This window comes from Passer domesticus, chromosome 2, assembly GCF_036417665.1.
Source record: "Passer domesticus isolate bPasDom1 chromosome 2, bPasDom1.hap1, whole genome shotgun sequence".
In the NCBI taxonomy this organism is placed as follows: Eukaryota; Metazoa; Chordata; class Aves; order Passeriformes; family Passeridae; genus Passer; species Passer domesticus.
The window spans coordinates 73,912,003-73,924,745 of NC_087475.1; the positions used below are offsets into that span (position 1 = coordinate 73,912,003).

Consider the following 12,743-nt stretch of genomic DNA (forward strand, 5'->3'; position numbering starts at 1 on the left):
TATGCTGCAAGCTGCCAGCTCTACACCTATAGGCAGACTCTCTTCACTGTTTTCATAAATGACTTGGACACAGGACTTGAAGGTACACTTACATCAGTTTGCTGATGATACCAAGCTGGGAGGAGCTGTTGCCTCCCTGGAAGGCAGAGAGGCCTTCAGGGAGATGTAGGCAGATTAGAGACATGGACAATCACCAGCTGCATGAAGTTTAATGTGGGCAAGCGCTGGATTCTGCACCTGGGGTGGGGCAGCTGTGGGTGTAGGGACTCATTGAGAAGAGAGACACTGGATAGCAGCCCAGGAGAAAGGGGCCTGGGAGTCCTGGTCAATGACAAGTTGAATATGAGTCAGCAGTGCCCTGGCAGCCAGGAGGGCCAAGTGTCTCCTGGGGTGCATCAAAAGCAGCGTGGGCAGCAGGTTGAGGGAGGGGGTTCTCCTCCTCTACTCCACTCTGATGAGATCCCACCTGGAGTTCTGTGTCCACTTCTGGGGTCCTCAGCACAGAAAGAACATGAACCTATTGGAGTCAGGAGAGGAAAGCCATGAAGATTACTAGAAGGATGGAACACCTCTCCTAAGAGGAAAGGCTGACAGAATTGGAACTGTTCAGCCTGGAGAAGAGCTCTGTGGAGACCTTAGAGCAGCTTTCCAGTACCTAAAGGTGGCCTGCAAGATAGGTTTTCTTTGAGGGGTGTTGAGATACCCCATGCCTGGAAAGATTCGAGGTCAGGTTGGTCAGGCCTCTGATGTACAGGAAGCTGTCCCTGCTGTTTGCAGGGGTGTTGGACTTGAAGACCTTTACATGTCCCTTCCAACCCAGGTTATTCTGAGGCTCTGTGATTGAATGATTCTCGTGGATTCCTTCCACCTCAGGATATTCTGTGTTTCTCTGAGTGATTGTATGAAAACTGAAAAGTGCCTCTGGTCCTTACTTGAGCTTCAGCACCAGGGGAGGCATGCAGGATTATACGTGCAGTACATATTTGTGAAATGAGTGTAGGCCAAGTTGTTCGCTATAAGAGGAATTTGGAAAGGTATTACGTATGTGTTAGACAGACCAAGTGCAATCTCACATATGGCTGGGCTGGTTCATGTTTCAGCCTTTTGAACAGCTATCATTTGACTGGTCTGCTGATGAAAAGGTGAATTTCTCACCTACATCTTGAGAAGGACTTTAGAGGTTAAAAAGAGAAATGGTATTTTATTTCAGTAGGTATCAGTCATGCAGAGAGCACTGGTGCTGCATTGTAAGAGCAAATCAACTTCTGTGGCTGCAGAGAGATCATCAGTGGAGGAAAGTTCTGGCAGAGAACAATAACCAAAACAATGGAGTAAGGTTTAGGATGCAGCATGAGCAGTCTGTGAGAAGGATGTCATATAGCTGAGATACCTGCAGCAGCTCACTCCAGCTTAGCTACCTTGGAACAGGTTGTTCCTCTGAGGCAGCTTACAGCTTAATCTAAACCAATGATAGGCTGAAGTCATCATCAGCTGAAGTCAGGGGAAAGCTTCCTATTGGAATAAATCACATTTGGATCATGGATTTGGTGACCACTTTGCATGGACTGTTCAGCTCTCCTTCAAAACATATTTTCTTTCATTATTTTGCTATAAACAGAGAATAAAGCTGACATCTCCATTAACACCAAGAATAAACATTTTGTGGGTAATGCCATTCAGCTTTATTGGAAACCCCAAGGAAGCTCTTCAGGGGGAGGAAGTATTTTTTGTGCTTCTGTGGTTTCTGGTAAATACTGGATCAATGAAGTGAGCTCTGATGTTTGGTTTCACACTGAATGTAGCCAGGATTTGCTTTTCAGTGTTTGGCTGACTAACCTCATAAATTTCACCCTCATATGTTTCACCTGCAAAATTGAAACGGTCTTTTAAATCATAGTATCTTTTGAATAAACGCTATTTTGATTAATTTTAAAAATAAGAGGTATAAAAATTTATGTTCTGGAAACATCCAGTGAGAAATCTTCAATTATCTTTCTACTAATTTCATCCAGCACAGTGATTTTAGTCTTTTCCTGAAGAGCTAAAGAATATCTCTGTAGATATCCTCCAATTACAAAATTTTCTCCATAATTAAAATCTCACATGGAAATTTAAGACCCTTCAAAATAGTACTTTTAGAAAAAAATGTCCACTTAAGACTAGAGTTTTATAATGGCAATGCCATCAAAACATCAGTGTCAGCCTTGCTTCCTCACAAAATGGAACATGACTGATTGCTGGCTCTACAGGGTCCCCATCTAACCCCATCTTTCAGGAATCAGTTCACAGTTCCTTCTTAACAAACCTGGATGACAGCTTTTTTTTTTTCTTCCAAAATAGAAAGATGTTACTGTGTGGGTTTTTGCATGTGCTAATCATAAAGTGATTTTTAGGGAAACATAGGAAAGGCAGAGAGAGCCCTACATCACTGACTTGCATTTTTTATTTATATCAGAAATTATGTTGACTTGAGTTTTGTCTAATTTTATTGAAAGGAATTTTCAAAGAATCCGTATTTACATACTTAGCACTTTTTCAGAATTAGACCCATTTAATGTCCAGAAAAATCATTGAGCCATTAAAAACTGAACTGCAAAAATACCTCTCTCACATAAATCCCTATGCCTGAGGATATTGCTGATCTGCATTTTCAATGTAACAACACTTGGGTTTCATTCATGTCTTGTAACAAAGGAACATTAATTGAGAGGATCAAAAGCCTGCTTTCCAAAAGACATTTTTGTCACTGCTGACATTAATTTCCTCCATGTTCCTTGTTCCTGGGGCATTAGAATATTCTGGCTAAATTAATGGCTTTGATTTTTTTTTCCACTTTGAAGAAAATATTGGCACTTTTTTTTAAATAAGGTTTATCAGGTAAGGTCTAAGGTCTAAGGTCTATGTAAGACTGCTTATTAGAGTTCAGCTGACAGATGTGCTTGAAAGACACTGGCTCAAAAGACAGTTCAATTTGCTTGACCCTTCTGGCATTACTAAACCTACTACACCTTCATTTGTGTACCAACATGGCAAAGATTTTGCTTAGTTTAATTTGAGAGGCTCCTGGGCTTATGGATCTTGATGTAGAAAACATACAAATAGGAATAATCAAACAGAATTGCCTGTATGGAGACATAAAAGCCAGACCTTGTGATTGTAAGAATGCTTACAGCAGTGTAACATGAAAAGGCTTTTCCTCACACCTGTTGTTACTGGGTTCAAGTACAGGTGAGTGTATTCCTGATTTAATCTTTGAGGTAAAGGCCATGCATCTTTCAGGTAGGTGGACTCATCAGCATTCCTGAATTCTGCTTGAGTTTCTGTGCTAAGTGCTGCTCAGGAGTTAATGGATGGAGTCCCAGTTACCTAACCCTCATTGATGAACTGGAGAGGTGGCAATTTCTAGTCCCATGGGGATGGCAGGGAAGGAGAGATGCTTGTTGTTCTCCTGGCTCCTGTTTCTGTCTACACAGTGTGTATCCCTGTTACGCTGGTCCAAAATTCCTGCCTCTGCTTTAACCCCCACACTCCTGGACACCCCTTCTGCATAGGAATGACCAAATAACTTAGGTTTCCATTCTTCATTCTGTAAGTCATTCCTCTTCTTCCTCTCTTACCTGATGGGATAGGTAATGAAACACAAGATTAAGACACAGTTTAAGACAAAATAAATTGAGGAATTCTTTTAAAAACTGAAGACTCACAGCCATAAAGGGGAATCCAAGGCCTTTCCCAGCAGGTAGGGATCCTTGGCAGGTCCTTATACATCAGTGAAAGTGTGTCCTGCTAATGTAGGCCAATCTTAGAGCTTATCCTTTCTCTCCCAGCTGTCAGGATTTCCTAAATAACTTTCTGCATAATCCAGCCACAAGTATCAAGGAGAGGAGGGTCATGAGTCATCCAGGTTCTAAGAGAGGTACGAGGTTTATGACCTTCTTTGAAGGTTTCCTGTGCTTGCTCTTGTTTTCTTTCATTTCTCCCATTTTTTTTGTGACTTTCCCCACATAAGCTCCATTTCTTCTCCCAGAAAACTCATTAGGTGTTTGTCATCCATTCCAGTGGAACCAGGAATAAACTGGCATTGCAGAGTCGTTCACTTCAGCCTGACCTTGCCAAGCTGATCCTGCCAAGTGTTAGCTTAATTTTTTAACAAGAAAAACATAAGTAAATATATTTGAATAAAAATTGAACTGATTTGTTTTGCCAGAGAGAAATGGTTCATTTGGAGGCATCTCTTGGGAAAGCAAATGATTGCAAATTTTGATTTTAAAATCATGAGTAAAGATACTGATGGTACCTGTATTTAATCCAGAAATTCATTATTTAAGGTACACCAGGGTATAGGAGATCCCAGTTCAGTTCTCTCAGCTCAGTGTTAGAACTTGAGGCCATGCCTCTGGCTTTCCAAGGGAGAGCCTGACCTGCTACAAGCTTCTAGGGAACCCTAGAGAAGGAATGCCCTCCTCTCAGATCCTCACATGCATTTGTTTGGCTCCATATAAATGGTCATTTGTTACGGCAAGGCTCAGAAAATAGGGATATCCTGTCTGGGTGACTAGGCTGACCATCATGCTAGAGAAAATCTATTTCTGCATCAATAACTATTCAGCTGCTTTATGTAGAACAGTTAGATCAGGAGAGTTTGAGAGAATCATATATCCACCCTTTGCTGCAACTTATTCAATACTGCCTTAGAAAAGATCAGTGTCTTCTAGGAGAGAGCCTGGTATTTCCCCCACAAGCTCATGTTTGGATTACCCTGCAGCCTCAGATGAGAGCTGTGCTCCAGCCACACAACCAAACCCTGCAGCAGGAGCTTGCTTCAGTGCTTGTGGGTTGTGTGCTGGGAGAGAGAAAGGCTGAGCAGCCTTCTCGTGTTGCATCTAGTATGTGGTGTCTTTGGCAGGGTTCAGTAACACCTTATATTTGTCATTGTTTCTCAATAATTTCTATAGATGGCTTTTAACCTTGAGTATGAGTCCTATTCTGATCAAGGTGGGTGTGCAGTTCTCTGTTCATCGTGCATTATGTGCCCTTATTCCATTTGGAGAGACTACAGGAGAAGAAGTATTTTCTCTAAGACTTCAATACAAAGGGAAACAAATACAAATAGCAAAAATGGGGAGGGCTGTGTCTATATTATTGTCCTTTGCTAAATGCTACTCATGCTAAATGCTACAGCTTTTACAGCTTGGGCTGTAAAGCTTCAGTGAGGACAGTTCCTAACAGATTTTGTGTCAGAATCTGACTGCTGAATTATCCTGTAAGTGCCTCTCACTTTCACTGAAATGTGGTCAAATAAATTACTTTTTGGCAGCAGGTATGGGAAGTCACTGCCTGGTTCTCGCTCTCAGGCAAGCAGCTGATTTGCTTTCCTTTATTCTGTTTATTTGATGTCCTTTTGCAGGGAAGGCTGCTTGTCCCCCATCAGCCCAGAGTCATGGCCCCTTGTGCAGTCTTTCATATGCCACAACCGCATGCTCATCCTGGACGGCCACGTGCAGCTGAAGACGAGTCTGCAGACCCAGGAGCGACACCTTTTCCTCTTCACAGACCTTCTGGTTGTTGCCAAGTCCAAGTGAGTAAGGCCCCTCAGGCACTGATCCTGCAGAGCAGACCTTTTCTTCAGTGGAACATAGCATGGATTTCCAGAATGCTTTTATAATAGCAAATCTTCCCTAAATCATAAGGAAACATTTTATTTTGACCTCTTCAGGGACCTTTGAAAGCCTCATAGCCATAGAGGAATTTCAGGATGTAACATTTTATGGAAGTATCAGATATTCTTTGATATATTTCTTTTCTGTCATCTTCTGTACTTTGGGAGTGCAGTGTCACAAAAGACTCATTGGCACTCAGCTGTGTCCAATGTGCTACCTTCAACTTCTTGTTTTAGATAGGTCATCTTTAGTCCTGTGGGGTTTGGATAACATCAGTGGTTGTGTTGTAGAGGGATTAGAGGTTTTAACCTTTACCTGGAAGCTGCTTTGATACACACCAGGGATGAGCAGCTGTATTAAAATAGAGATTGCAGGCGGCACAGCAGTGTCTGTCTCTGTAGGTTGTCCTGTGCCAGAAGGAGCATGGGGAAGGGGAGCCATGCTGAGCAGTCTGGGTAGTGTTCATGTGTAATCAGGCTTGCTGTTGAGCTCTGATTATTCACTCTACCATTCACAATTAAATCACATTTACAAGCTGTGTCGAGCATGCCAGCTTCATGCGGCATTTGTGGTTTAAGGCAGTTTTAGAGGGTGCTTTCACTTGTTGTTATGGGTTATGGAGAGGTAATAATAAAAAATCCTGATGTAGCTTCACTGTCTGTTAGGCACTGTGTTGTGGTTTCACAGGGTGGGCAGTCTCAATGTGAGTCCTGGGCTTTTGCAATGTGTCATTTTGCTTAAGCAATTGTTTCAGGGGCTTCTGGGAAAAGCCAAAAGAAATCTGTGTTTTCTATAGAAATCTGAGCTGTGTCTGTTTGAATCACATATAGTAAACATAAGCCCCCCAGCTGAACTCCCTCACTTGATGTGGTGTGACAACACAGAGGATATTTTACACAAAACATGTTCCGCTATGGGTGGGTGGAGAACATAAGGATGTTTAGGGGAAGTCTTGGTGTTCTACCAGCACCAGCAGCAACAGCATTGTTACTGTATTGATTTTTGTTTGCTGCTGGTTTAGGGTGGGATTCACCTCACCTCATTTCAGCTGTAAAGTGAAATACTTGCAAATGACATACGTTTCTGCGTTCCTCTTACAGTCACTGAGGCAAAACCAGCTCCTTACTGTGGCAAAGTCACCTGTGCTGAAAGAGCATTGATAGTGAGGGGAGTCATGCTCTTGGGAGTCTCTCTCTCTCCACTGGCTACTCAGTGGGCATGGTCCACTAGCTTAGCTCCTTAATTGTGGAAGAGTACAGTCAGGAGGGATAAAGCCCCCCTCCCTGGTCAGCCTGCTGAGCACAAGCTGTATTAGAGCCCCTGAGCTGCACATTGCTGCAGGTTTGGCTGGGTCCCAGTGGGACTATTTGCATAGGAAAGCGCTAGTTGGTGTAACCGCACAAAAATCTGGTCCCCAGGGAGTAATAACAGCTCCTACAGCATGTGATTTAATGTGGTGAAGAGAAACAATGTTAAAAAAGGTGGAAGAGAACAATTTGTGCTTTTGCATGTGAAAAAAGGGGGGGAGCAAGTCTTTTCTAGAAATGGCAAAAATAGTATTTTGAGTGATTTTACTTCATGTATTTTGAAGAACTAATTGGGATGTTCTCTCTACAGCTGCCCTGTCAGCAATTAAAGCATCAGAGCTGTCACTAATGAATACTACTTAAAAATCAGCATTTTTAAAGCTGTCTCACACTAAAATGCCAATGCTGATTCCTAGAAGGAAAACCCAAGTGTGTGTATTGCTATGTGGCCGTGACTGTTGATTGCTATTGACTTTTCAACAGCTGGTACAGAGTCAAAGCAGTAAGACTAGGACAGAATTAGTGATACATTTGAATCTGACTTAACTTCAGAATTATTCCTTGTGAATAATTCTGTCTGAAGTAGTTTTTCAGCTTGGGGCTTATGAACCCCTAAGGTATCTTCAGTCCAGCTGGGCCCTGTGCAGGTGGGAGCTCAGCTGCAGGTGACCAGCCACTGTTCAAACGGAGCTCATGTACAATCAGACTTTGTGTGACCAGCAAATGGGTACAAGTTTTTGCTAAAGAGAGCAAGTATCTTGTGTCCTCTGAGCTTGCAGAGTAAACTGCTTGCACAGGACTGAGCTCCTGCTTAAAGGCAACAAATTGGCATTGCTCCCATAGGAATTTGTGAGGGGTGAGTAAGTCCTCTCATTAACTGGTCCATGTATGACTTTGGACAAGGGGCCTGTGGGTTCATTTTTTTGCTGCCTTCTAATAATACCTGAAATATAAACTCCTATGGTTTCCTATGATGCATTATACTAGTTTATAAAAAAATAAGAATGATACTCACGTGCTGTGCTCCTCTACTGCCCTATCCTTCACTACCTTCATATGAGGTTTAAGTCACAAATTAATTTATTGAGAGAGTTTTTCTAACTAAACCAAGGTCAAGTACGTAAAATGTTATACTCTTCTTTATGGATTGATTCGATTTCTTGCAGAGAGTGTATGTTTTTATTTGGCAGAATAAAAATTTCAAAGATCTGTTAGTTCAGTGATGAAGGTGTCTCACGTACATTTTTTTGTGGGAGACACAGAGAAATGGTTTCCTTTTTCTCCTTTGTGATGTGCACGTGCATACATATATGTGCCTTTTAAGGGTATTTTCCTGAAGTGGCTGGACATAGAAATTAATGGCTGAATTCATACATGGAATTACATCAGCAGTCTCACAGTAGATCCATAAATGCTTTTGTCAGAGAATTCAGTTAAGGAGATTAGCAAATCTGGGGAGAAATTAATCTCCCATCTGTTATCGACTGCAAGGTATCCAATTGTAAGCAAAAGGAACTCTGTGTACTCTGCAGAGGTGGCATCACTTGGGGTGTGCCAGTATCTACAGCAGTGGTCTTCATGATTTTTCTGTTGATTTTAGTTGATTTGGAATTTGCCTGATATTCACAATAACATTTTTTAGGAGACTTCCTTAGAAAGTATACAATACTCATTAGATTGTTACTGTACCCATTTTTTAAATGTTCTGTCATGCTTATTCCTTAGTCAGCAATATGTTCATTTCTAAAGGTAGTGCTTTGGCATTTAAATAGAAGACACATGTTTCACAAATGCTAAGAAGCCATGGATTGCAAAAGGACATGGCAGATAGGGATAAAATTATGCTTCAGGCTCTTCAGATGTTAATGGAGGCTACTGTTTCAGCACCTCTGGAAACCAGGCCACTTGAATACTGATAATAGCTGAAAGCTGTGACTAGGCATGGCACACAGGGAAGAATATACATCAAGCATGACTGGAGAACATCCTTGTGTTTCTACCAACACCCTGCTGACACCTGCTACTGGCACTGTTGAGATCTGGCTTTATGGACTGTAAATATTAAAAAATGACACAACATGTAGAGTGTTCAATGTACTGGGTAATGGCAAAAAGAAGTTGAAGAGAAAGGGAGGGTCAGCAGATTGATTTGGTGGAGTCAGACCAGACATCCATTTATTAACATCCACATTAGAATTGTATTTTTTTGTAAATCTACGTTTTCACAGTTCATTCAGTGGTCAGTCAGAATGCAATTATTTTGCATTCTTGACAGACCTTATTTGTTGCATCATAAACTCATTTGCTAACAAGCGTGTTGAAACATGCTTCTGTTCTAAAAGTTTCTCTTTAATTGGGTAGCAAAATGTAATAAAAAGAGGTGAAACGTTCAGCTGATCAGGAGACACCATAGCCTTAGGTTTGATAAGTACTGATGATTCTTTCTTGACCTTCCTCTGAATGTGCTGCGCTATCCCACCACACCTGTAGCACAGTGTCATCTGGAAAACTCCGACCAGCCAGGTTCATCTATGTCCTCTTTAAAGCCACGAGGTTCAAGTGCTTTCATGTTTCTGTGTTAGTTCAGTCTGTCCCAAACCAAATACCTTGTAAGAGGCTAATCTCAGAGAAGGTAGTCCATGCGTGCCAAAGCCCTAAGAAACTGCTCACCTGGCTTATTTATTTATAGAGCGCTAATCACCCTGGCGCCCAGCTCTGTCCCCATCCACATTTGCAACACAGTGGGGAGCTGATGTGCTCTTGGTTTCAGGGAGGGGACACTTCTCCTCCAGCCTTTGCCTGCTGGCCCAGGAGAACCATACTCAGGTAATTCTGCAAGGCTTGAAGTGAGTGTCTCTACACTGCTGCAGAGCTGGATTGACTTTGGGAGTTTTTACTTGATTCTCACAAAGCACTAGCACTCGCTAATCCTACAGAGGAAGGACGCTTATAAAGAGAAATCTATTGGAAGAAAATAATTGAAGTTCAAATGGGAAATTATGTAAATTTGACCTTTACTCAGTTGTTTAGTAACATAAAACATAGGAAGGGCCAAGTTTTTAAAAATTGGGAAAATTATGTCTCTATTTTGAGAATGTGCAAGTTCTTGGCTCATTCTCCAAGTGATGTGTTCCTAAAGCTACCATGTAGAAAGTTTGTGAAGGCTGTGTGGTGACCTGTGCTGTAGTTAACATAAATAGCAATTTTTTCTGCTTGTTTTTTCTTCAAGTTTTCTTCATTTGCCCTGGTCTAGTTGTCACTACTTAAACTCATCATCATTTTTGACCCTGAGACTAAGCAATAGAACTGTATTGTGAGCTCCTCAATGGCATTAAAGTCACTGAAAGGAGAGTCAAATACAAGTGGCAACCTTTGCCTCATAACAAAATTTGGAGGGCAACTCTAGACATGGACAGCTTGCCCCCGAGAAGGGGGATGTCCAGGGATGCCAGAAGCAATCTGTTTATCCCACAAATAAGAGATTTGTTTATCCCATTTAAATAAAAAATTGGTATGTTTTTATATGCAACCCAATAAAACATTTTCTTTAACTGAAGCAGAAGTGCTTCTTGTGTCAGCTCCAGTACAAACCTCACATGTGCCTGAAGGGCAAAAAACTAGTTGTTTAATCTGCTGTCTGTGTTTTCATGTGTGTGACACACCTGTGAACTTCCACCTGCAGGTCACACTCTCATTTCAAACTGAAGTGCCAAGCACGTCTCTGTGAGATGTGGACAGCATTTTGTACAGAAGAAGTGTGTGAAGGCAGCACAGACCCAGACCGGTCCTTTGTTTTGGGCTGGCCCACCACAAACTGTGTGGCAAACTTCAGGTAAGAATTGAGATATATTTTATTTAACAAGTTATGTAAATGTTTCTAGGCTGACAGATCATGAGACTGTCACAGATTCATTTCAGCACCGGTGAATGTGGGGAGCAGGAACTTGCTGATTCTCAAACCAATTCCTTCTATGGCTCTGAGCAAGTTGCCCTTCATTACCTAATCTTCCATCTCACTTATCATTTTAAAAAATGAGAAAATACATGATTTGGCAAAGCACTTTCTGTACTGCAAACTTGCTTAGTGGAAATTACCTTTTTTTTGGTATAACTCAACAAACACCTTGGCTAATTAATAAGATGAACTACAAATATTAAACAGCCAAGCTAATGAAAGGATCAAAGACACTCTTGTAAGACAATTTTAAACTGAGGGCTATGTATTGGAAGTAGCAGAAAAATTATAGTGAAATAATGACCTTTGTCCTATTTCTCTTTTTTGATTTAATTGTGCCAGAGAAAATGTCAAAATTCCTCTTAAAGCAGAATCTCTGAATTTTAATATAAAGAAAAAAAATTCGGCTGTCTTTGCAGCATTGACTGTAAGACACATAAGGGCTGTAGAGGTAATTTCAGTGATTAGGATAATTTTAGTCTCAGCAGGAGGGCTCTTTCGTCACTTTGGAAGAGGGAGGGCACCATCCCCCTGAAATCCCAGCTGCTTTGCCTGAGTCTTAGGAATCACATTTCCTTCTTTATCAACACAGAGCAAAAGCTGAAGTATCTGGCTTAATTTCTATGTCCCATTGTCCATACCTAAGGACAATGTTGTCTACAAATTGCAGTCTCCTGAGCTGGCTGAGCTGTTTGCTTTTTACATGTAACGGTCCTGAAACAGATGAAATTTTCTGTTGATTTTCAATTGAAATCTTGCCAGAATTTCAGGAGCTCTGCTCTAAAGACAGTATGTCTTTATCCTTTGTAGATAATTGAAAGTAGTTGAATAGGAAAGCAATAGCTTCAGTCAAAAACAGCTAGAGATTTTACAGAAGTGAAATTATTTGATGTCTGGAGGTAAAAAATCTAAAGGGCCATGTGTGAGTGCATAGATGTCTGTCCAGCAGAACTGAAACAACCAAATCAGAATCATGTTTTTACCATTTATAAAGTGCATTTCCCTCACAGCATCATTGAGTAGGTTTCTAGTTCCCTAAATGCCTGCTGTGTAAATTTGCAAAACTTGATTTGCAAAAGCAACAGTGGGAATAGCAGTTACATCTGGGCTAGGATTTAAATCAAGAAAGTTGAAGCAAAATGAGGTTAGATTCCTTGAACTGTCATATTATTAGCTATATTTTACTGGACTCCTTTTTATCCTTCCGAGTATACACATAAGATAAAGATAAATGAGATAAGCCTCAAAATGTCCAAAGTTAAACCCTACTAAGTACAGTGGGCTTTTATGTACTTTGTGATGTGCTGATAAAACAATAAATAAGAATTTGAGTGGAAAGAAATCTGTGTACCTGAGGAAATACCTTTAAAATTTGAATTGAGCTTTTTTTTTTTTAAGTGCCCTGCTCTTCTATTTGGACATTACTTTACATTTGCTACAAAATTCAGTGGTGAAGCTTTACCTTCTGTGGCAAAAATGGTAATTGGGGCTTTTAATCTCCCTGGCAGGCTTTTCAGTTGACTTTGCAGGGAAGCAGACTTTTCATTCAAATCTGGATAAACCTTTTAAGTTTTGGATGTATTTATGAAATTGCAACTAAAAAAAGGTACATTCCATTGTGGTTTGTAGAAGGTTTGTTTTGGTATTAGGATGATGACTGATTTGTCCTGTTTTTCCTTCAATTCTTTCAGGTCTGCAGAACAAAAGGAAACATGGCTGTCTGTTTTGCAAAGGTACTTTATTATATGGTCTTTAAAGACACTGGAAAGAGTCCTGGTCTAGACCAGTGATTCCCAAGCTGTGGTGCTTATGCCATCATGA

General features: G+C 40.9%; 1 protein-coding gene across 3 annotated transcripts in view; it reads left to right on the forward strand.

Annotated features, from left to right (window-relative positions):
• The window catches only part of ARHGAP20 (Rho GTPase activating protein 20), a 57,865-nt gene that overhangs the window by 21,908 nt on the left and 23,214 nt on the right, over positions 1–12,743 (forward strand). For all 3 annotated transcript variants that reach the window (XM_064409320.1, XM_064409321.1, XM_064409319.1), the window contains 3 exons: positions 5,408–5,578; positions 10,650–10,799; positions 12,614–12,655. In XM_064409320.1, coding sequence (XP_064265390.1) covers positions 5,408–5,578; positions 10,650–10,799; positions 12,614–12,655 — 363 coding nt within the window. The remainder of the gene's footprint in view (positions 1–5,407; positions 5,579–10,649; positions 10,800–12,613; positions 12,656–12,743) is intronic.